This window comes from Bubalus bubalis, chromosome 7 (assembly GCF_019923935.1).
Source record: "Bubalus bubalis isolate 160015118507 breed Murrah chromosome 7, NDDB_SH_1, whole genome shotgun sequence".
NCBI classification, from domain to species: Eukaryota; Metazoa; Chordata; class Mammalia; order Artiodactyla; family Bovidae; genus Bubalus; species Bubalus bubalis.
This window is the reverse complement of record NC_059163.1, coordinates 81,283,395-81,309,044: the sequence shown is the minus strand read 5'-3', so window position 1 is coordinate 81,309,044 and position 25,650 is coordinate 81,283,395. Positions and strand designations below refer to the sequence as shown.

At 39.4% G+C, this 25,650-nt stretch overlaps 1 protein-coding gene and 1 long non-coding RNA gene across 23 annotated transcripts in view; one reads left to right on the top strand and one right to left on the bottom strand.

Moving 5' to 3' along the window:
• LOC102415178 overlaps positions 1-25,650 on the top strand; it is a 110,666-nt gene that overhangs the window by 71,221 nt on the left and 13,795 nt on the right. For 7 of the 17 annotated variants that reach the window (XR_006552387.2, XR_006552384.2, XR_006552375.1 and 4 more), the window contains one exon: positions 1,662-1,742. This is a non-coding gene — a long non-coding RNA (uncharacterized LOC102415178). Of the gene's footprint in view, positions 1-1,616; positions 4,652-10,649; positions 10,758-19,434; positions 20,690-25,650 lie in introns of those variants that run through there. The other 10 variants (XR_006552378.1, XR_006552373.1, XR_006552379.1 and 7 more) reach the window with 6 other exon arrangements.
• PDE5A (phosphodiesterase 5A) overlaps positions 1,628-25,650 on the bottom strand; it is a 150,905-nt gene continuing 126,882 nt past the window's right edge. For 5 of the 6 annotated variants that reach the window (XM_006067660.4, XM_044946065.2, XM_044946063.2 and 2 more), the window contains 7 exons: positions 25,384-25,471; positions 21,651-21,751; positions 19,860-19,937; positions 14,939-15,002; positions 9,966-10,040; positions 8,148-8,231; positions 1,628-5,850 (listed from right to left, as the gene is read on the bottom strand). In XM_006067660.4, the coding sequence (XP_006067722.1) occupies positions 5,713-5,850; positions 8,148-8,231; positions 9,966-10,040; positions 14,939-15,002; positions 19,860-19,937; positions 21,651-21,751; positions 25,384-25,471 (628 nt within the window). In that variant the 3' untranslated portion in view covers positions 1,628-5,712. The remainder of the gene's footprint in view (positions 5,851-8,147; positions 8,232-9,965; positions 10,041-14,938; positions 15,003-19,859; positions 19,938-21,650; positions 21,752-25,383; positions 25,472-25,650) is intronic. The other variant, XM_044946066.2, reaches the window with a different exon arrangement.

Below are 25,650 nucleotides of genomic sequence, written 5' to 3'. Positions count from 1 at the left end.
TTATTACTTTGATTCCATTCATAATTCCTGTGTATTTTTATTTTGAAAAAAAAAAAAAAAAAACATGTGGTTAGAAACACATAGTTTCTCTCCTGCCAAGGCTGAATGTAACTTAAAATCAGAAAATATTCTCTGCAAATTCAAGGTGTTTCTGTTAATTTTTTATATGCCTTAAATGCAGAAAATTACACACTGATATTTGCATATATCAAATACATATATATATATCAACTATATCCATTTACTGAGAAGGCAGCACAGCTAATAGCAAAAATGTGGATTTTATACAAGAAGGGATGATGTCGCTGTGGAAAGACTAATGAGTATAAATTAGAGAGACTTCAGATGATCAATTATTGTTTGCAGAAAATCTTAATCAAATGATCACTGGACAGAAGTAAGCAAATCTTAATTCTTTATTGATTTTTTTTCTGTTTTTCTTTGAAAGTGAAAGTCACCCCAGTCGTGTCTAACTCTTTGTGACCCCATGTACAGTCCATGGAATTTTCCAGGCCAGAATATTGGAATGGGTAGCCTTTCCCTTCTCCAGGGGATCTTCCCAACCCAGGGATCGAATCCAGATCTCCCACATTGCAGGTGGATTCTTTACCAGCTGAGCCACAGGGAACCCCAAGAATACTGGAGTGGGTAGCCAATCCCTTCAGTGGATCTTCCTGACCCAGAAGTCAAACCAGGGTCCACGGCATTGCAGGCGGATTCTTCACCAACTGAGCTATCAGGGAAGCCCTGTTTTTCTTTAGCCGGTAAAAATATTTTTAAAAGCAGTTTATTCATTGTACCCAGTTAAGATTACTTCTTTAAATACAACTGAAATTATGGTGCTATCTAGTGGTTAGAAGATCTACAATACTGTTTTACATGAGCTTTCATTTTATTTTTGTCTTTAGCTTTGTGAATTAGGCATAGACTGGATACTCTGTGCTCAACGTGAGAGGGCTTGTCTAGTGGCAAAACTGAATCAGAATCAGAAGTATTGCCTTTAATTATACCTCCATGCCTCTAGACTAGCAGCACTGAAGCACAGTGGTACCTGGGATTCTGTGATGGCATAGCATTAGCTATTACCAGATGAACCAAAGGAGTATTAACTCTGAAGCCCCAAATAAAGCCACATCTGCAGGACATCTTGTATCTCGTGCTTCTAGATAACCCATTTGATTCACTAAGAGTGGATTCGGGACCTTTTACAATTAAAATTCAAGAAGAGAACTAAGTGGAACAAATATCTGCTTTCAAACTAGACAGATCTGGGCTCACATCCAACTCATGCCATTTGGCAAGTCTTTAATTCCTAAGCCTTAGCTCCTCATGCAATCTGAGAATGCTAACAGTTATTCTCTCTGTTGTTAGAGACTTGAAGTGCTAAGGTGTGTGGAAAATGTTGCCCTCCACCTGGTAGCAAAGGATATTAACAAAAAGATTATTTTACTCAGGTGTCTAGGCTGAACAAAGGAGTTTATTAAACCACATCCGCCTCCCCCCCCCCCCCCCGCCCCCGCCCAGCTAATAGGACCACAGGTTAGCTGGATTAAAGTCACTCAAACTCTTGGGCCCATTCTCCTCACCTAAAATTCAAAGTCCTGTAAGAATGACACAGTGCTCATACTTACTTGTTAATTCTTCTTTTTATTTTTACACAGCATGGCAAAATGAGGAAACAGCTGACAAGTGATGAGTCTGCACAATGGAAAAACCACCCTGATCATTGGCATCATAAGTGGGTAAGTGTTCTTTTAAAGTGATTTTGTCAAAGTCATATGAAATGGTTTTCATGGTGGGGGAGAGGAAAGACAAGAAACCAACATTCACAATTATTTAAAATGACTTAAATGCTAAACATAATATACATAGTAATAACTCTTTATCCTAGTATAAAAATAGTGCTAGAAACTATATATTTGTTCAAATGTATTGAAAAGGTATAAGAAATAGATATTAAGTGGCTAGTGATAATTCATAAGCTTTTCTTCCCTTAAACTGTATTAGAAATTTATGTTTTTAACTATTTACATGGCTTTCAACAACATTCATTAAGACATGTTTACATAGGCTTTTGAGAAGCATATGGGAAGGGCAAAGTGAGTTTTAATACTTTCTTCCTCGCTCCCTGCGGTGGAGCAGAAGGGGTCCAAAACCGTGTGCAGTTTAACAGTCTGAGAGAACTCTTGAGTAATCTCTACCTGGCTAGCATATGGAAAAATAATCTATACAGTGGAATATATGACTCCATACTTAACATAAGGTGTTCTTTAAGCTATCAACAGGCTAAGTGATTCATACTTATAGGAAGACAGGATGTTCACTGACGGATTCTTAATAAGTTCCAGGTAAAGAAGGTCCTTGAAAAACTGTATAATACATATAAGTGAAAGTGATAACTGTACCCTATATTTTCACATTAAATCGCCAGAAGCAGAAGCTGGTGAGTCTCTTATCCGCACTCCCTGCAGAGACTTACAAACTCCGTGAGGTCGCTGCATGGTCTCCACTGTGGAGTGCAGTACCTGACATGTGGCAGAAGCTCAGTAAAAGGTGGACTGAGGCATGTCGGATGCTGAGCACTGCGTTATACTACCTTGTTTTAACTATAATTATTCCTAGGAGAGGAGAGCAATTATACTCTTTCCCCCAATCCCATCTTAAATCAAGCTTGTAAAACAAAACAAACAGCATTTCTTCTGATGGCCTGTAAAGTTTTAGGACTACAATCTGATGGAAAACACAGGGAAACAGAACATCAAATTGGAGTTGGTCTGACATTTGTGCTCTGTGCTGAAAATAAAGGCACTTCACAGCTAGGTGAGAATATATCTGTGACCCGTTTCCTCCCGCAACCCATTATTTCCAGTACGCTGTCATACGCTTTCTCATCTCCAACACTCCCGTGGGAGGAAACTGTTACTTGTAGTAAGGAGATCGGTGGCGTTTGTACCTTGAGGCGAGGTGCTGAGAGAGCTCTAAATCTCACACAACTAATGATCTGCACTAGGAGCCAAAGAAATGTACTTTTTTCCTCCCCAGTCTTGGAAACTCAACATAGGAAATAACATATGGGACTAGACACCTTGCTTTGGGGCCCGCCGTCTCCTTTCCGACAGTGGTCTCCAGGGCCCACCAGCTCTGACACAGGAGCTGTCCTCTGTGACATCCCCCTTGCAGGGAAGGCTTAGCCCAAACACAACTCCTTCAGCGGCACAACTGGTTCACATTCACAGCAGTTATGACACTGAAACTCGAGTTCACACGGGTTAGTGACTGGCAAAGGCCACTCCTGTGAAAGTATAAGGCCAGGCAGGCAGTCTTACAGACATCATTCACAACTTAGCAAAGTAGTGGGGACTTCTGGGGCTGAAAATTGAAATGAAATGGTATCATGTTACTCAGCTAGAACAACAGCAAACTAATCTAGAACAATTTCTTGCTAGTTACAGGTAATATAAATATAGGGTAGGGTGAGAGAATATATATATATTCCCCCAACTTGAGAGGATACTGGAAAGGAAATATTCACATAAGAATTTGTGTCCATGTACCAGGTATTAATCCATGTATGGAATGATTTTCCTAAAAGTTAAAAATTATTTGAACCAACTAACCAGGCTTCAAGAAGCACTCTTCTTCTGTATGAACTAAAATACCCAAAGATAAAATAGGTATGGCATTGCCCAACTTCTTTCAGTTTCTAAACTAGTAAAGTAAAATAAGCCATTATCTAAAAGTAAGCCAAGAATTTCTAAATCTATCATCTTACTTGTTAAAATGACATACATACAAATTCTCTATACATAGTCTACTATGTATGTAAAAGTTGTAATGACATACATGAGAAGCCCTGAACAAACTGCTGAAATATTTGATTACAGATTTTAGCATAGCTGCTAAATCACAATGTGTATGGTAAAAAGATGATAGGTTACTGAAAAGACTGCTATTCTTCAAACAATTTTTCGGTACTAAGGAATTGTGTATGCATGCATAGGCATATCCTGGTATGAAGATATGTTATGTTAGTGACAGTCTGTGTAAGTTACACACCAGTGCCACCAAGAGGCAAACTCTCAGATCTCATGTGTATGACTTAAAAACAGAATAACATGCTGAAGTTACAAGTATTACAACAGTAATACATACTGCATTAAACAACTGATAACCTTCTAGACTCTCCCTTACCACTACAAAATGATGGCAATACAATATGTTTTGTGTTTTTTTTAACTGAAGAGTAAGAATAAAATTACTTTATGTCAAGATACATATACACACTTAGAATTTTCAAAACTTATATGTTGAATTTTAGGATGTTTAGGGAAAAAATGTATATAAATGGAAAATATGTTTTAGTGAAAATTCTTCTATGCTGCATTATCATATCCCCAAGAGCTTTTCTATCCAAACCAGTGATAGAAACTCAGAAACTTTTTTCAGAGATGTGGAGGGATATGAACAGATGAAACGCCTGTCTTCCTATTCTTCCCCAAGTCCAAACATTACTGCACATTTAGAGCAGATTTTCTTTTCCGGAACCAGTTTCTCGCTTCGTTATCTACTGCTCTCATATGGAATACAAGTGTCTTTAGGGGCACATATGTACAGTGGGAATACAATTAAATGAGCTCAAGTTCTAAGAAAACATTAGCATTTTCTAAATGGACTAAAAGTTATGAGAAGTAAATCCCACCAAGTATGAGCTCAGGGGCCAGTTTAGGGTGCATACCCTCTTGTCCTGAGTGGTCACAGCTCATTTCAGGCCTGTGCGCCCATGATCGCTTGTTGTGTTTTAAAGTGTTGACTTACAACGATGACTCGTGAGGTGAACGAAAAGGAAGCTCAGTGTGTGACACCCTGACTGTCAGGGTGTCCTCCGGTGGAGCGTTCTCTTCCCTGACGGCTGTCCTGGCCACTCCATTTCTGCAGCAGGCTCATCCCTCGAGACTCAGGGGCTGGGTCTTCTTCCCAGGCTCCTCCTGCTCTCTACCAGGTCTGTTAGGTCGAAGTGAGCATTTATGGGTAGCCTTTGGGATGTATTGCACTGAAATAAGAAATCTCTCTCTTGCCTGTTCTCTAACAACACAAAAACCAAATTAATTAAGTAATGTCTTTTCTTTACAATACTGCCTTATAGTACTTTCCATTTGTTTAGAGTTTTAACTTTCTTTCGTTAAGGTAATAAGTGTTGAAAAATATAGCCCATTCCTTTTAAAATCCAACAAGCTTTAAAAGTCAACACTTTTCTCTGTTCTATGAAGGTTTTAAATGTCACAGAATATATTCAGTTTGCTCCTAGACTATTTTTAAGAAAGAAAAGATTCTAAACATTCTTCAAAGATTGATAATTCAGAAAACACAAAACCAATTATTTAAAATCCCCAGAAAAAAACAAACAAACCCAAAATTAGCCTCTGTGCAAGAATGCAACTTGTACCTGCAGTACACAAAATATTACAAACAGTGCTCTTATTCACGTGCTAAGAGTGGGTGGTGTTGATAATCTCAGTTCAGTGGCATAAAACAAATGTACAGAAAATATGCAATAGTCCTCTAAAAACATTTCATGCTACGCTGTCAAAAATTGTGCAAAAATAAAAATACAGCAGTGGCAAAGTATACACCAAATCTGTACAGTATGTAGCAAAACTCGGCATACTGCAGAAGACACCATCTGTCAACTTCAGCTCTGCATGAATAGGCCTCTCAGTTCCGCTTGGTCTGGCTGCTTTCACCATTAATCAGTGTCTTCTCCTGCTGTTCTGCAAGAGCCTGCCATTTCTGCCTGTTCTTTCTGCAGCCGTCCAGCAAAGGGAAACAGTCCTCTGACACATGGGTCAAGGCCTAAAGAGAGAGAAAGAAAGCCGGTGACTAGCTGGCAACTGGGAAATAAGCCCTCTCCCCAGGCTTGTCCCAGAGGGTCACATCACACACTCACTTCCCAAGCAGACCCACTGCTGGGGTTCTCCCAGAGCTGTGATCACAGATCATTTATGAATGACTCCTCTTAAGCTATACAGACGGGCAACACATGCTGAGACAAAGAGCAAATGCACACATTTCAACATAACATTATTAAGCAGTGAAGACAGATCTGTGTGGAATTGGCTCTGTAGAGAAAGAATCCATTTGCTTTTATGTACTACAGATGGTTCTCTCTAAGTGTTGACTTCATGGAGAGATGCTTAGTTTTTGTGATTTTCTATAAAATAATTTTATCCAATATACTTTAGATTTTTATCCAAGATTATAATAAAGATTCGGAGAAGGCAATGGCACCCCACTCCAGTACTCTTGCCTGGAAAATCCCATGGACGGAGGAGCCTGGTAGGCTGCAGTCCATGGGGTCGCTGAGAGTCGGACATGACTGAGCGACTTCACTTTCACTTTTCACTTTCATGCATTGGAAAAGGAAATGGCAACCCACCCCAGTGTTCTTGCCTGGAGAATCCCAGGGACGAGGGAGCCTGCTGGGCTGCCATCTATGGGGTTGCACAGAGTTGGACACGACTGAAGTGACTTAGCAGCAGCAGCATAATAAAGATTAAACTCTATATGGCATTATTATTTACCAACTATAGTTCCATAACTATTTAGCTTACAAGAACTTTCACTGTAGATTTCTGTGTCATAGACAAATATTGACTTAAATACCCAACAGCAGGGTTAGGAATATTGTGTTACTATTCTGCAGCCATTAAAACTGTCTTAGAAGACACATTTGAAACAGAAAGATGTACGTTCTATTATGGATTGCAAAGAGCAATTTTTGTTAAATGAAAAATATATGAAAATGTCATAAAGAATATGCACTGAAATAACAGTGGCTATCACATAGTAGAATTATAAGTGATTTTATCTTTTCGCTTCTCTATTATTCTGATTTTTCTATAAGAACCTATAACTTCTGTAATAATAGTAAAAATGCCTGTATATATCACATAGAATTTAACTATAGATTCAAATAAAATGAATAGGAAATATAGAAGGATGAAATTTATAATGGGTGATTTGACTATATGGGTATGGGAAAAAAATGGAGAGAGACATTAGTATCTGCAGCTGAGGAACTCTTAATCCAGTCCATAAGGAAGGCATTAGTTACAGAAAGGATGACTGGAGGTGCTGGAGACACTGCTGGGAAGGCTTCTGCACAGCGGTAAACGGCCAGCTTGCCGAGAAGGGAGGGCAGAAGGCGGCGCCGGGGCCTCACACGCGTTCTTTCGTCCTGTTTTCTTCTGCTGTCTCTCCTGTCCCTCCCTCCTTTTTCCTCATCAGCCACAGCTTCTTTCTTCAATTCATCTGATGGCTAGAACCCTGGGCCCAGGCTGAGAACTGAACTCTAAACACAGTTCTCCCACTACCTACCTAGTTGGGACAAGCATTCCATCTCCCTGGAAGATGGACGTTTTACAGATTCAATGACTGAATCTGTGAAATGTCTGGATTAAAAAATTTCTAGCCTTTCTTCTGGTCTTGGCAGTCTATGATTCCTCCTATGATAAATGTTTTTTTCCCCAAATACTTAAACTTAAGACAGTTTCCTATTTAAATGTATAAAGACGAGGACAGCATCTACTTTCTGTATTTGGGGCATAGTATCTAAACTAGTTAGTTGGATATGTTAGGGAGAATAATTTTAAAAACCCAAACTAACAAGTATATGAAAATGGGAACCTCCAATATTTTCCTAGCTGCCTTCCTGTAATCCTCATAAAAATTTTCTTAACAGTAGTAAAGTCACCCTATGAGAAGAAGTTAGATAACTGTTTATCCTTATTTAGGCCAAAATTTAGTCTTAAAAAGAATATGCTAACATAGAGTATACAGAATATGCCTCCTTTGAGTGTAGCACTGCACATACTTTTTCTCAGCATTCGCTACATGAATTTGCTGGAGCCTAGCACGCAGTAGGCACTCACTAGGTAGTTATACATCAGTGAATTAACATTTTTGAGGAATAGTAAATATAAAATGTGTTCCTTGTTCAGTACAAACATCATGTTCATTAGTAAAAGAAATGTCCTGATTATTTTACTTCTAGTTTCTTGATTAAGAAGGAAAAAATATGTGCCTGATGTTCATTGCTTCAATTTACTTCATAACACTGTCAAAAGTCTAGTAGTTTTCATAGTAAATACCTCATACAGTTGCAAGCAGATGGCATCTATGAATCCAACTTGCATACTTGGGATTTTGTTTTTCTTCTCCCGGTTCATTAGATCCTGAAAACACAGAAACACACATACACAGATCTGCATTTACTTAATACCAGTTGGCTCTGAAACGCTGAATCCCTGGGTTAGCTGAGGAAGGCCAGATACCTGCCTACCTGCCTCTTCACCTTCTGGAGGCTCCTACCCCCCTGCACCAAACCATGCTCAAGAAGGCCCTGGTCCTCTCTCTCTCATTCACTGGGGCTGTGACTGTCCCTGTGTGACCCCCAGAACCAGAACGGATCACTGACCTCAGATCAACTGGTGACCTAGAGTTAGGCACTGACCTAGAGTCCACTGCTGACATGTATCTGGAGAACAGACATGCTTTCTAATTGTCTACTGATGTGGAATCAAACACTCTCAGCTTTGTGAAAGATGCCACTGAGGCCACAGTCGATTACAACTCAGTTCACACAGAGAGCTTTCTGAGTGAAAAGTACGCAGATATCACTGTTGCTTTTTCTCAGGAGCTCATGACGACATAAGACAAAGCCAGCACCTCTGAGGGGAGCAAAGAGTCTATCTCAGTGCTTGTTTAAAATGAAGCAGATTCTCTGTTAGCTGTGACCATCACTCTGCTACCCACCATTTTCTGAGAGGATTCCGAGCTTCTAACAAGCCTATTACTGTGTGTGTGTTTAGTCACTAAGTCACGTCTGACTCTTTGTGACCCCATGGACTATTGCCCGCCACGCTCCTCTGTCCATGGGTTTGTCCAAGCAAGAATATTGGAGCAGGTTCTCATTTCCTTTTCCAGGGGATCTTGACACAGGGATCAAACCCGTGTCTCTTGCACTGCAGGAGAATTCTTTACCACTGAGCCACCAGGAAAGCTCCGACTACTATGTCTAGGAGACTAAATAATTGCAAAAGACAAATGAGACATAGGGTGTGCCCAGATGAGGCTAAAGAGTAAAGCAGAGGCAATGGTACCAGAGGAGGGGCATCTTGTAACCATGGCCCATTTAATGTGGGCTCAATAAATATTCATTTGAGTAAAAGAATGACCCTATGCACCACTTCCAGGAAAAACTCATCCATTTCAGGAAAAACTTCATTGGTTGAGAAGAATCTTCTTGTATTAGAAATTCTCTACCTACCCTGAGCAAAAAATGCAGTATACAAATATTTAACAACAACAGCTGTTTATCAAAGTGCTGTTTGTAATAGTAAACTCTACAAAATTATACCAAAGAGTAAATAATAGCTGCATCTATTTCATGTGGGGCTTACCACTTCTTCTCAGTGGTAAAGAATCCGCCTGCCGATGCAGGAGACCCAGGAGACGTGGGTTTGATACCTGGGTCGGGAAGATCCCCTGGAGGAGGAAATGGCAACCCACTCCAGTATTCTTGGGCAAATCCCATGGACAGGGGAGCCTGGCAGTCTACAATGCATGGGGTCACAGGAGTTGGACATGCCTGAGCATGCATGCACTACTTCATGTAACCATTATAAACGGTATATAGGACAGAACATCTGTTAGAATGCAAAGTGGCTTATGATATATAAATGGAAAAAATTACAAAAAGTAGGTGTGATTTGATAACTCAAGAGTCTTTTCTGTCCTTGGTTATTTGCATGTTTTCTGTAACGAACATGTTTAATTCTTCAGGAAAGAACAAGGACTTTATAAAAAGATGAGAAATTGTCTTCCTAAAATCTCATAGAAGCACAAAAAGGAATCTACAACAAAAACATGCGTATGAATAATTCCTCCCAACAAGGTCTCATACTTACAGCGGGCTCTATGTTGAGTTCTTTTCTCTCTCTGTCTCCTTGGTCAAAAAATTCAGTGGCAACAAGTTCTGCTATCTGAAATCAATAACAGACTAAGTGTGGGTAATTCAAGGCATATCACTCAGTAAAACAGACTTTAAATGAAGATAATAAAACCCATCAAATCTGTGGCTTTTAACCACATCAGTAAAATTAGAATAAAGCAGTAACAGTAAATACTTTATTGTAATGTGTACCTAATCACAAAGGCTAGAGTCTGTAATCTATAATTCAGAGAAAAGAGCAACATGTTATTTCGGCCTCAGCAGTAGTGGGAAGAAAGCACTGTGTGCCCATCCGTACGCATAATCAGTGAGATATTAAGCACCGGTTACACCAGGCGCTGCGGGAAGCACAGGATGAGGTAGGTCCTTACACTGAAGCTGATTGACATGCCTCTTAGGTGTCTTCCAGTCTACCGATTCCTCCTCGTCTCTCTTTTTAAAAAATGTCCTTATGATTTTGACTGCTGTTGAATAAACTGCGTTGTTTCTCCTGTAGTTTCCTGTTGCCTGGATTTTGCTGATTGTGTTTCCATAATGAAATTTAATGTTTCTCTGTTCCCTGTATTTCCATACACCAGTAATGAGATCTAGACACTTGATTCGATTGAGTTTTTTTTTTTTTGCTACGACTGTTTCTCAGGCTGTGCCATGTACTTCTGACAATGGAATGCCTGGTCGCCTCTCTTTGTGATATTAACAGTCCTTCATGAGCTTTGCCTGGATCCATTAATTTAGAGGCTGCAAAAAGGTAATATACAAAGCAATCATTCCCTTTTTCTTTATAGCTGAAATAGAATAAGTCCCCCACATCAATTTTTAGTTACCCTGAAGTATAATTTGTATAAATAAAGGAGAAATAACTTGATTTTCTCTATTATAATTACCATTGGGAAAAAATAATAACTCAGTTCTCAAGCATCCAACAAACATGACTAAAGAAGGCTTTATTATTTTTATTATTATTTTGAACTTTGGATTTAAACATAATTAATGTATTTCAGTCCTTACTGATGCCCACCCACATTGTTCCATTTTGGCCAACTGAGTTGGCTTCTTTGCTCTTCTGACACGGCTTTATCAGTCTTTGATAGTTCTTGCTTTCTGCTATAACAAGATGTTCTTAGTTCATCTTGTACATTTCCTGTTTTGGAACGGGCAATCAGCCATTTCTTCATGGAGTCCTCATTCTTTTAAACTGAGGTATTTAGAAACTTCAATCAGGGCACAAGGCTCGTTCATTTCTACCAGGGTGTTGGTTATTTTTAAGCCCTTTTAATGAATGGAGCTTACACAATGTAAGTTCATATAGTATTTCCTATTCAAATCAGGACTATAGGATTTCTGCAAAACCTTATCCACCTTGGATCTCTCTCTTTCTACTCACACTAAAAATCCTACTTCTCAACAATATCAATATAATTTCTCATTTGCTTTTACCCACATCATCCACTATGGTGACTGAATATATATACAAAATTCCCCTAATATGATTACTGAAAAGCAGCTTTAATTGTTTGCTGTTGTTCTTCTTCGTGTACATCGACTGGAGTTACATGGTCAAGTAACGGTTTTAAATCTCTTGGAATAAAACTGTCCCCCTCAGTGTGGTTTTGCAACCAAAATCACATTGTTGCATTTTGCTTCCCAGGTTATGTGATTTTTTTTTAAGTTCAACTTTATAAACACAATTTACATGGTTCATAAATTAAATCTACAAAACAAGTACATGCAAGCAACTCTACCTTATATCTCTGTTCCTTCAATCTTATTCCCTCCTTCCCCTGTGGGAAATCATTAACTTTTTAACAGTTAATTCTGCTTTTTAAAACTATATGCAAATAAATATAAGTACATACATTCATATTCCATTGCCTTCTCAGATAAATGGTAGCATACCATACCCATTTTCTCTTCCTTGCTTTTTCTTTTTTACTTATATCTTTGAAATCACCCCATAGTAGTATATAGAAAGTACTCCTTTCTTTTTACTGTTGCAGAGACTTCATCATATAAATAAATACTACAGTTCACTTAGTACCATATTAATGAACACTTGGGCTATTTCTTGTCTTTGCCATGACCAACAGCACTAAAATGAATAGTCTATGTAAATGTATTTTTATATTCTTGCCAGTATATCTTTGAGATAAGATTCCTAGAAGTAATAGTAAATGAGTATGTGTAATCATATACTTCCAAACAGTTACAATATTTTGCATTTCTTGTTTTCCCACAGCTTCCCCAACAGAGTATGCTGTAAAATCTTTAAATGTTTGCCAATCAGACAGTTGAGAAATGGTGTCTTAGTGTGTTTTTTTTTTTCCAATGAATTGCATAGATCATGGGTCTGCAGTCACAAATGCATGTGACTAGGTTAACACACACCCCAACCAAGAAACAGTGTTTGTATCACCCAGCAGTTGCCCTCAGGCCCTTCTCCATGAGTCACCGAACCTGCTTTGCTTCCTCCCCACTCAGCCACTCTCCTCATTTCCTTCACCACTGATTAGTTTTGCCTTTTCTAGAACGCGACATAAATGAATCACAGTACGTGTTCTTTTGTGTCCGGCTGCTTTCACTGGATGTGTACTGTTGGTGAGACTTGTCCATGGCGCTGCCTGCGCCGGCGTCAGCTCCCTTCTGCTGTTGAGCAGAGCGGCACTGTGTGCGGCAGTGCTCTGCAATGCATGCATCCACTCTCCTGTTGAGGGACATGTGGATGTTTCTAGCTTCTGACTATTGGGAATAATGCTGTTATGAGATTCTGGACAAATCGTTTTGTGTCAGTACAGTTTTAATTTGCATCTTTCCTTGTGATTGAGGTTCTGAGACCTTTTCAAATGAGTAAGAGCCATTCGCATTTCTTTCTCTATCAACTTTTTGTTCAAATCTTGGCCCATTTTCCAGTAGGATTGTTAGCTGTTTTCTTTATGTTTAAGAAGTTCTTTGATATTATGGATATTAGCTATCAGATAAAAGTTGTAAGTATTTTTACCTATTCCTCATTGTTCGGAGAAGGCAATGGCACCCCACTCCAGTACTCTTGCCTGGAAAATCCCATGGACGGAGGAGCCTGGTAGGCTGCAGTCCATGGGGTTGCTAAGAGGCAGACATGCCTGAGCAACTTCGCTTTGACTTTTCACTTTCATGCATTGGAGAAGGAAATGGCAACCCACTCCAGTGTTCTTGCCTGGAGAATCCCAGGGACCGGGGAGCCTGGTGGGCTGCCGTCTATGGGGTCACACAAAGTCGGACACGGCTGAAGCGACTTAGCAGCAGCAGCAGCAGCATTGTCTGTTTTTGCTTATTGTGTCTTTGTCATGCAAAAAAGTTTTCTTAATTTTTTATTTTCATGTAATCAAATTTGTCAGTCTTTATTGTTTCTGCATATGGAGCCGTAATTGGGAAAGTTTTTTCACTCCTCAGTTATAAAAGAATCCACAGATGTTTTTACTTAGTACTTGTATGGTTTAATTGTCTACACTGAGCTCTATGGTCCATTTGGAATTTAAGTATGCAGAATAGATCCAGTTTCATCTTTTGCCATCTGGTTATGGAAGATGGGAAAACCGTCCTAACATTATATAGTAAAGTCTGTCTTTCCCCCAGTTATTTGAAATGCTATCTTAATTATGTAAGTGTTCTATGCAATTCTTAGTGTTCTATTGTGTTCATGGGTCTGATACCAATTCCAAACTGTTTTAATTATAGGGGCTTTATAGTGCTGCTTTTTATCTGGACCCCAGCTTCACTGCTGTATGTTTTCAGAGTTTGATTCAAAAGAAAGAGAAAGAAAGAAATTCTTTCCTCTTCCATTCTCTTTCCTGTTTTGAAATGGGCATGTAGTGTTACTTATTATGAAGCAGGAAGGTCTGTAGAGACATTTCTGGCGTGCTTATGGCATGTCAGCTTTGGCGCCTGGAGAGTGCATTCCTGATACTGTCTTGTCAGCACGTGGTTCAGGAGATGAGCCTGTCATTCCTGGGCTCCATGACTATGTATCCCATAGCCGTGACCAACAGCAACTGTCAATAATCTCAGGTAGTACATTTAGGATTGACAATGCAGTCTCAGAAAACAAACACAATATACACATCATCGCATGTATACCCCCCACCCCCCCTTATATTTAGCCTAGGGCCTTTATGCCTCAGCACAATGTTACGGCACTGACTTATTTAGAGAGACAATATATTTCTAGCCACCTGACCCCGGGCTCTAATTAGCACCTTCTGCATATCTTGTATCAACATGTCCTATATTGATGAGCACCAGAAATGTTTAAGTTCTACTTGTTAATGCCTATTTAGAGTTGAAGTACAGCCTAGTAGGCTAACTACAAGAAAACGGAGTTTGTGTCTTCTAATTATTAAGACTATTAAAGGGATGTGCTTAAAAAAAAAAAACAACTGAGCTAAAAACAGTACTGGAATTAAACTTTATCAACAGCTACGTTTTTGCTGTGTTAATAATTATTAAGTCATAACAAGTGTTCTAAAAAAGAAAAGTGTTTATGTCCAATTATCTGCTATTAATACTACTTAAAGTTTAGATTAAAAGTTTCCCAAGTACTTTAAAAGCTACATTTAAGAGTAAAGGTTTTTCATACTTTGACTTAAAAAAAAAATTTATTTATTTATTTTAATTGGAGGCTAATTACTTTACAATACTGTATTGGTTTTGCCATACATTGACATGAATTAGCCACGGGTATACATGTGTTCCCCATCCTGAACCCCCCTCCCACCTCCCTCCCTATCCCATCCCTCTGGGTCATCCCAGTGCACCAGCCCTGAGCACCCTGTCTCATGCATCAAACCTGGGCTGGCGATCTATTTCACATATGGTAACATACATGTTTCAATGCTATTCTCTCAAATCATCACATACTTTGACTTTTAATTACTACTTTTTCATCACTAAACCTACCCGTTGTTGAATAGGCCAGGGTTTTGTAATTGCAGAAAGATCACAAGCTGTCATCAGCATCGCTCTGTTAAGGAAAAAGAGGTCCAATACTCCTGTTTACCTTTATGTGACTATAAACCTTAGTAAGTAGTTAGTTACTGATAAAAAGCTAAATTAAAACCCCATAAACTCCAGAGATGGCAGTTTACAAAGACTAAAGAAACAGAAATAGAATTTATATAGAAGCAGAACTGATACAAGGGTATCACAGTGTCAGTTGTTTTGGTTACCCAGTGAACCACTGGAATTTGCCCTCAAACTGCCTTGTTGTATCTCCAGATTAGCAGAAAGAGAGAAATTACTAACCTCTGAGCAAAAACTTGCCTGCTATTATTATTTTTTTACTTTGGCCTTCCATTCTCAGTGACAGTATGGTGAAAACACATTGATTACTAATAATTAACTGTGAAACATCATCAGCTATCCTATTGATAAAATCCCTGTGACAGCAAGGACTGTGATGGGTCATCCTAGTTCACTCAGCACACGTCGTGGCTCCTATGTGAAAAGTCTTTAAATTATTGAACAGTACCTGCTGGAGAGAAGAGGGAAATGAAAGGAGATGGCACTCTTTACTCCTTCTCTTGTTAGAGAAGCTGAAAACCATGTTGGACTCTGGGGTCTGTGACAAGGTGCTCTAGAACTCAGTACCGTGACTACTGCATGGAAATGGTTTCTCTTTGGGGTAGTGTTTTTCCATGTCAGGTCTAAATACCTGCCATCTAATTCTTTCAATCTGTTTGAAGACATAGGCAAAAAGGCCATCACTGTCACATACAGAAACACTCAAGGTAAAGGACTGCGTCACTTGTACCTCTTCAGTTCAGTCGCTCAGACATGTCCAACTCTTTGCGACTCCATGAATCGCAGCACGCCAGGTCTCACTGTCCATCACCAACTCCCGGAGTTCACTCAAACTCACGTCCATCAAGTCGGTGATGCCATCCACCCATCTCATCCTCTGTCATCCCCTTCTCCTCCTGCCCCTAATCCCTCCCAGCATCAGAGTCTTTTCCAATGAGTCAACTCTTCGCATGAGGTGGCCAAAGTACTGGAGTTTCAGCTTTAGCATCATTCCTTCCAAAGAACACCCAGGACTGATCTCCTTTAGAATGGACTGGTTGGATCTCCTTGCAGTCCAAGGGACTCTCAAGAGTCTTCTCCAACAACTACAGTTCAAAAACATCAATTCTTTGGCACTCAGCTTTCTTCACAGTCCAACTCTCACATCCATACATGACCACTGGAAAAACCATAGCCTTGACTAGACAGACCTTTGTTGGCAAAGTAATGTCTCTGCTTTTGAATATGCCATCTAGGTTGGTCATAACTTTCCTTCCAAGGAGTAAGCATCTTTTAATTTCATGGCTGCAATTAGAGGACAATCTAAATAAAAGTACATCTTCCCTAACCATATTAGGCCACAAAGAAAATGGTTTTTGGCCTCAGACTCTCTTATACCAACTCTTATCGCAGGTAATGAGTACACCAGAGAAATGTTTAATCATGAAGGATTCCAATAATGCTTGCCAATGCAAACTGTCTCCCCCAAAGAAGCCCAGGCAGTGTCTGGACAGTGAACAGTGGAAGAGGCAACCTGAGTGCTAGGTGTACTGAGTGCTTCTCTGCAAGAGGTCAGAAGTTAGGAGAGTATAGCAGTGAAAACGGTGGCACAGACTTGGAATTGAGGTTGGATTCCATTTTTGTTATTGGGAAAAACTGGTCACAGATTGCAGTAGTGTGTGTATACTTTTCTAAGGCATTGCTCTAAAAAACATGTTGAGGCTCTTACATGAAGCATGACATTTGTATGAACAGACAGCTGGACATTTGTATGTTTGTTTGCATGTGAAATGATACCTATCTATCTAAAGAGATGTTAGTTATAAAATTGTAGTAGAGCACTGTCCTCAGTCTTATTACCACTTCTGTCTTTATTATTCACTTAGTTATTTTTTAATGGTCTAGTTCTTGTCATGGTAAAGGCAGTGATAGTAATAGCAAAGGATGGGAGGGAGGGACAGGGACAACAGCTGAGGAAAAACAGAACCCTGAAGCTCTGACTCTACAACTAACACCAAAAAAAGATGTCCTTTTCATCATAGGGGACTGGAATGTAAAAGTAGGAAGTTAGGGGATATCTGGAGGAACAGGCAAGTTTGGCATTAGAATACAAAATGAAGTGGGCAAAGGCTAACAGAGTTTTCCCAAGAGAACGTACTGGTCTTAGCAAACACCCTCTTCCAGCAACACAAGACGACTGTGCACATGAACACTAGATGGTCAATAATGAAATCAGACTGATTCTATTCTTTGCAGCCCAAGATGAAGAAGCTCTATACAGTCAGCAAAAACAAGACCAGGAGCTGACTGTGGCTCAGATCATGAACTCCTTATTGCAAAATTCAGATTTACGTTTAAGAAAGTAGGGAAAACCATTAGACCATTCATGTATGACCTAAATCAAATCCCTCACCATTCATTATATAGTGGAGGTAACAAATAGACTCAAGGGATTAGATATGACAGAGTGCCGGAAGAACTATGGATGGAGGTTTGTAACATGGTACAGGAGACAGTGATCCAAACCATCCCCAAGAAAAAGAAATGCAAAAGGCAAAATGGCTGTCTGAGGAGGCCTTACAAATAGCTGAGCAAAGAAAAGAAGCGAAAGGCAAAGGAGAAAAGGAAAGATATACCCATTTGAATGTAGAGTTCCAAAGAATAGCAAAGAGAAATAAGAAAGCCTTCCTCAGTGATCAATGCAAAGAAATAGATGAAAACAAGAGAATGGGAAAGACTAGAGATCTCTTCAAGAAAATGAGAGATACCAAGGGAACATTTCATGCAAAGATGGGCTCGATAAAGGACAGAAATGGTATGGACCTAACAGAAGCAGAAGATATTAAGAAGAAGTGGCAAGAATACACAGAAGAACTGTACAAAAAGAATCTTAATGACCCAGATAACCACAACAGTGTGATCATTCACCCAGAGACAGACATCCTGAAGTGTGAAGTCAGGTGGGCCTTAGGAAGCATCACTATGGACAAAGCTAGTGGAGGTGATGGAATTCCAGTTGAGCTATTTCAAATCCCAAATGATGATGTTGTGAATGTACTGCACTCAGTATGCCAACAAATTTGGAAAACTCAGCAGTGGCCACAGGACTGGAAAAGGTCAGTTTTCATTCCAATCCCAAAGAAAGACAATGCCAAAGAATGTTCAAACTACCGCACAATTGCACTCATCTCACACGCTAGTAAAGTAATGCTCAAAAGTCTCCAAGCCAGGCTTCAACAGTATGTGAACCAAGAACGTCCAGATGTTCAAGCTGGATTTAGAAAAGGCAGAGGAACCAGAGATCAAATTGCCAACATCTGTTGGATCATAGAAAAAGCAAGAGAATTCCAGAAAAACATCTACTTCTGCTTCATTGACTACTAAGGCATTCTGCTAAAGCCTTTGACTGTGTGATCACAACAAACTGTGGAAAATTCTTCAAGACATGGGAATACCAGACCACCTACCTGCCTCCTGAGAAGCCTGTATGCAGGTCCAGAAGCAACAGTTAAAAAGGGACATGGATCAACAGACTGCTTCCAAATTTGGAAGGGAGTATGTCAACGCTGTATATTGTAACCCTACTTATTTAACTTATATGCAGAGTACATCATGCAAAATGCTGGGCTGGATAAAGCACAAGCTGGAACCAAGATTGCTGGGAGAAATATCAATAATCTCAGATATGCAGATGATACCACCCTTATGGCAGAAAGCAAAGAGGAACTAAAGAGCCTCTTGATGAAGATGAAAGAGGAGAGTGAAAAAGCTGGCTTAAAACTCAACATTCAAAAAATGAAGATCATGGCATCCAGTCCTGTCACTTCATGGCAAATAGATGGGGAAACAATACAAACAGTGAAAGACTTTATTTTCCTGGGCTCCAAAATCACTGCAGCCATGAAATTAAAAGACCTTTGCTCCTTGAAAGAAAAGCTATGACAAACCTACATAGCATATGAAAAGCAGAGATATTACTTTGCTGACAAAAGTCCATTTAGTCAAAGCTATGTTTTTTTGCCAGTAGTGTATGGATGTGAGAGTTGGACTATAAAGAAAGCTGAGCACCAAAGAATTGATGCTTTTGAACTGTGGTGCTGGAGAAGACTCTTGAGAGTCCCTTGGACTGCAAGGAGATCCAACCAGTCCATCCTAAAGGAGATCAGTCCTGGGTGTTCATTGGAAGGACTGATGTTGAAGCTGAAGCTACAATACTTTGGCCACCTGATGTGAACAACTGACTCCCTGGAAAAGACCCTGATGCTGGGAAGGACTGAAGGCAGGAGGAGGGGATGACAGAGCATGAGATGGTTGGATGGCATCACTGACTTGATAGAGTTTGAGCAAGCTCTGGGAGTTGGTGATGGACAGGGAAGCCTGGTGATGGACAGGGAAGCAAGCTCAGGGAGTTGCAGTCCATGGAGTCACACAACTGAGCAGCCAACTGAACTGAAGGTCTGACTGCTGCTCTGCCATCACGTAAGAGAAGTAAACACTTCATAGTCGTGTTCTTGCTCCAGCAGTCTTTAGGATGCCATTTTCAGGTCTTCCAGTCAAAAGAACTGTGAGTGTGAACAAGGGAACTCTACAGCCTTGTATGACACTCTACCACATTTAAAGGTCCTTCTAGGACAAAAAGAGTAATTTACTCTTTTGAATTTGCAAATGCATTTATTTTCAAATAAATACTCCTATTTAGCCCTTTGTATAACATCTGTAAGAATTCTGACAGCCTCTAAGATTATCACATTGTAACAAATAATTGCAATAAAATTAATTGCATAGCAAAGCCAGCTTTAAGGATAGTAATCCTACTTACAAAAACAACTCCTTTTGATGAGGATCTTCCAAATTGAATTGATTTTTCATTATAAGTTCAAAAAATTCTCCTCGTCTCCTTTAAAATAAAGAAAAATATTTGGTAGTTATGATGAGTCCCCTAAGCTCTTATCTTTTTGGTCAACAAAGGCTCATCAAGTAAAATTTCAGGGAAAAGAATCTCTAGTGGTTTTTCTCAAATAAGAATCTTACATTGTTACATATATTCTTATAAATCAGAATATATAATCCAATATAAGAATCATATAAAAATCTTGAACACCTTACTTTCCTCTCTTCTACCATATTCTTTGGTTGAAATATTAAATCTTAACTCACTTTTAACTAAGGTCACAAGTAATAGAAATTTCAATTCTTGAATATGATTTAAGAAAATGAAACAATGTGAGTTAAAAATCTGATGCTGAGAATGATTTAAGAAATTTTGCATATGGTGCAAGATCTCTATGGTTTCAATTTAATTTTATACGTGTCATTCACATAATTTTTTACTGTATACCAAAATATATCTCAGTATAAAGCTGTGAAGTTCTTCTGAAGCAAAGAAAGACCCAGTATAAACTGATGTTTGCTCACTGTATAGTGAACACCTCCGTGTGCTCAACATGGATAAGCATCTTGGAAAATGCTGAGACATGAGTTCTTTTCGTAACATTTAAACTAGTCAAAGTCACGGGACACTCATAAGAGAAACTTGCATAACAAAACTGCCTGTCTGTGACTGAGAACCAAGATGAAAAGAGGTTTCAGAAGGATCCAGAGGGGAGACCCGTGTGGCTTGAAAAGGTCAGGAAGTCTTTGTGGTTTCAGGTACTTTTCAAATTATTGGTAACTTGACGGTCTTTATCCTGCAGTCATTTTGAACTGAAATTTACAATATATATATTTTTTTACCCTAATTAACTTTAAAGTGCTCTAAAGTCCAAGGAAACAGACTCTTTCAGACATAAGTCACTTTTAGATGTACAGTAGTGTCTATCTGGTATGCGGTTTTGTGTGCCTGTTCTGTTTGTTTTTACTTTTCAAGAGTGGCTAAAACCACAGCGTGCATCTGTGTACAGCTGGGGAGAGCCCCTTGCTCCCAGGAAATCCTGTGAGCATGACTGCCGCTCTGCCTTCACCCCCACACATGCAGCAGAGAGCTCAGTCTCTGCGTGGGAAACAAACTGCTGCCCAAACCCAGCAACATCCTTCCTTTCTTTTAGAAAGTAAGTTTAGTTATGCAAACACACACCTATATCACCGATACACTCTAATGCATACTTTAATTCTTAAGTCGTTAACTTCATTAATTATAAGGTTCTACATTAATACTCTTCATCTGCCAAAATCCAATAAAAAGAAACAAGATTTACTTGTTTGGCACTCAGCTCCTTTTCCTGCCCACATGGGCTTGGATAACAGTTTAAGGGACTGTGAAATGGTCAGACATTGGGGGAGTGAGGGACGAAGGAAAAGCAGGTGTCCTTTATAGAGGGCATTATTCTATTCTTTAGATTGGCCAGCCAAGCTTAGAATGACCTTGAGATGGTTATCTGCTTTGTGCAGAGCTTCAAAGACAAATGTCAGAAATAATTCTGTATTCTGTCATTTCTAGCATTAAGTAGACTTTTCTGGTTTCCTGTTTAACAAACTGCTCCATAGTTTGATAAACATCTTTGCCAGGACATTGGTTTTTATAATCTAAAAATATCCCAATGGCAATTTTTAAAGTTGGAAACTATGCAAACACATCCAAAATCTATTTATCAAGATATTTCTTAAAACTTACTTTATGTACAGTGCTAGGTCTGTAGCTAAAATAGCTTGCTTGATTATCTTCAGGGTGGTCTTATATTCTTCAATGGAGAGGCCACTGAGAATCTGATTGCCCTTTATAAAAAAGAAAACCATCATAAGCCCTCCACTTGGAGATGTTGCTGCTAAGAACAAAATCTGAAAATACAGTCATATCTCTTACACACATTCTGAACTCAGGAAGACAGAGGACATCCACTTACATAAGTCAATACCATGAAGTAATGTTTCCCCTTGATGCACCCACCCCACCACCTTGTCATTTGAGGAAAAAGCAGCTTCATGATGGTTCATTGACCAAAGTAAGCATGTTTTTCCAACTCTTGTACTTCTTGGCTTTAGTCCAGGTCCAAAAGTTAATGCCTATATACCTTTTTCCTTTGGGCAAGTTAACTGCTAAATCTGACAGCAAGTAAAACTTTGAAAAATCAACATCTATATTAATAGATGTGAAGAACAGAGGGATGAAACTGTAAATGATTATTTTAAAAATCATTTCTCTGGCTTCTGTAACAAATCCAATAACATTTCTGGTGCAGATTTATATTTTTTAACTTCTTATTGAGAAGAGTGTTTATTCTTAGGAACATGTGCGGTATAGATGGATAGCGGGCATGAGCAATATGTGCCTCCTCAAGAAAGGAAGAGCTTGAAACATCTATAAGGAGAATCTCAAAGATGGCTAATCCATGTGCAAATTACCTAAAGTTTTTGCTACGTAACCATTTTTAAAATTTCTTGCCTGTAATTTAAAGCACAGTGACTCAACTGATCTTGAACTAAGTAAAACATACTTTGGGTACTCAGACTATACTCAAAACAACACCTGTAAATTGAGTCAGATGTGCTTCCTAAACCTTAGCGCTGAGGGGAAAACACTCAGAAGCTTAGAAATAGGGTGTGGAGGCAAAGGATTTGCTCTGAAGAGAGAAAACTGCTGAGCTGGGGTCAGACACTGGTTAGAGGATAACTAGTTGCCAAAACTGTGATATACGTCTAATTAATAATCTATGATTATACAAGAAACACTAGTTTTAAATATTAAATCACTTTAGATTCTGGACAAAACAGTACTGTTCAGAAGATAGGTTCTGATACTTTTATTTAAGATAAGACTATGTTAAATGAAAAAGTAGAAATGTCTTTTGGTATTATATTTTAATTTTCCCTTCCATGAGCAAAAGCTATAAATTCTTATGTACTGGTGCTTACAAAGAGAGAATGTAGAGATGGGTCTTATAATATGAGGCCAGCCATATATACAGCAAGATTCCTTTTATGTTATAATATATTACATAGTAAGTTATGTCATCTGATAACAGAGAGCAGTGTGATAGGAATACTGTACAATATGCTTTTTAAGAAAAAGGTTAAGCACATTTTCTTAAAACTAAATAGGATATTAAAAATGAAGTTTGAGCTGAAGGGCAAAGACAGCAAACTCCAACGAAGGTACAGATGTTTCTACTATCATTCAACATAGACATTCCTGACAAGTCTCAGTTCAGAAAAACCACACACTAAAAAAATAACATGGTGTATGGGAAAAACAGTACTGGGGGAGACCACTCAAAGCCTATGCAACTTTTAAACCAGAGCGCAAAACAAACCAAGAATTAGGACATCTGAAGGTAACTTGGACAGGCCAGGCTCACAAGTCTGGCAGCTGCCTCTGAGCACATTAAAGCAGCACAAAAACAACGGAATGGAAATGCTGGTTTATGGAGGCCTGGGGCAGTGCAGATAGAACTGGACCGCGGAGACAGCGGGGCTGAATCACAGGAGGCACTGGGGGATAAGCAGCCCCCCTCCCACGGCCCAGCGCAGTCCAGGGCGAGGGCGTGCCTCTCGGGGCAAGTGCCCACTTCCAGTACTCCTATAACGACGGAAAGGGCTACACGGGCAGGAGCCAAGCAGAGCGTTTCTTCCTTTCTTGCTGAAGCCTGAAATTCAGCTCCCATAATTCTGACACCTAACCCAAGAGAACTTGTGCACGAAACAGTACAATTTGTACGTTTTACCAACATCATCCCTCTACCTCCCAGTCACACACTAATTCTTCTTAAAAGTGACATCTGTAGCAGACAGTCTGTACTAGAGCATGTGCAGAATTTACAAGGAGGTGCCAGAACTGGCCACATAATTCTTAGCCCTTCACCCACACTGAGGCAGGACAGCATTCCTCTTGCCTCAAGTAAGAGAGAGCAGCCTGCAGTCACTGTGTGTCTCCTGGAGTTGGGTGGGTGGGTTGGGACTACAGTGCACGCGTGTCTGATTCCCGTCTGGAAAATTGAAAAGGCAAGACCCAAGCTGGCCAGACCCTCTGATTGAGCAGGAAGGAGAGGTTGCTTCCATTCAGGATGGCCTGCCTCTTCAAAGTTTTGGACGCATTAGGTCCCTTTAAGTCCTGTCCTTTTCAAGAGGACCACAAGGAGGGCCAAGGAACCACAGCAGAAAGGAGATGAAAGTCACTACTCAGAGTTCCAGGAGCTGAGGAGGAAGTCATAAGGCGATACACTGGAGAGAGGTGACCACGAGTATTAAGGGGGACGTCAGTGAAAAAGCCCACAGTTAGGGCGCGTGGCCACAATCATGGACTTACCCATAAGAAAATAACCTGTTTTAACACCTATGAGGCATACAGAGGGGGACAGGCATAAGAGCACCAGTCTGATGAGTGTTCCGGGCCCTCTTCTTTCCTGTTCTCCAGGACGTGGGGACTTGAGGGTAAGGAAGGTGTCAAAAGAAGCCTAAGGAGGGACAGAAGAGGCCAACCAGGGCAGGAAGAGAGAGGACCCGAAGCTTTAAATCAAGTCCAGAATCTGTACTATTCCACAGGACTGAACATTCTGGTTTCTAACTTGAAAATTACGCTGTATTTTGTGATGTAAAGCAGTAACTAGAAAGCTTTGACTTAAAAAGAGTCACCACAAAAGTCATAAGCCTCTTAAGTTTTCTAGGGCTCAGGGAAGAACGAACCCAGTGGGCAAATGTAAAGAGATGGAGATAAAATTGCTTTAAAATTATATACCACGCATTGTGATTTTTCAACATAAGAGTCTACAACTTACATTTTTTTTCTTATTATAAAGGTAATATGTGCATAAAATGGATAATGCGAATAATGAACAAATCCGAATCAGAAAATAAAAAAGCTAATAATTTAAGTAGACAGAGACAGCCATTGTGAATATTTTGGCGTATATCATTTTAATATTTTCCTTAACATAAATATGACTGGCATAGCATATCACATGCTTTCTTACACTGATAATTCATTTAGCCAGCACTGAATAACTTTATTCCTTAACAGAAATGTTTATTAGTGGTCAGAAGTTTCAAGAAAAAGAGGAAAAGGTATTGCCTATGAAAGACATTTGAGAGCAGTATAAACCACATCATTTGACAAAAACAAAGACAGAACTAACAGAGAACCATAAAATACCAGTTTTGTTTGTTCCTAACTTGGAATAACCAAACTGAGGTAAGTAACCAGTTTTCCCTTATCAGGCAACATTAAGACAGTTTTGGTTTCTAGAGAAGTAAGGCTGTGAAGATCTCAAATGTTTTGGCTTTGCCTTTCTTACCCAAAAAGGAAGAAAGCATGCTCAAGAATTTATGATGCTGGGAATAAATCCAAAACTAAAAATAAAACTGAATTTATAAACTCTCTTTTGAAAGTCCACAACCATAAACTAGGTACTTACAGGACTATTAAGGATCATCAGGCACTGATCAAAATGATGATGCTCCATGATTGAATGGCAGTAGAGCTGAGCAAGTGGGTGTTCACTTCTGAAACATAGTTGAAGAAAGAGAAAAAAAGTTTAAGATATGACCAGTTTCCCCAACATATCAGTTATCAATTTCTTCTTGTTATTGGTTAACTGAAAAAGAGGCTACTTCATAAAAATTAATCCAACAATTTTCTCTCCTTCTGCTGTAAACAGTGATGTCATCTTTGGGAAATACAT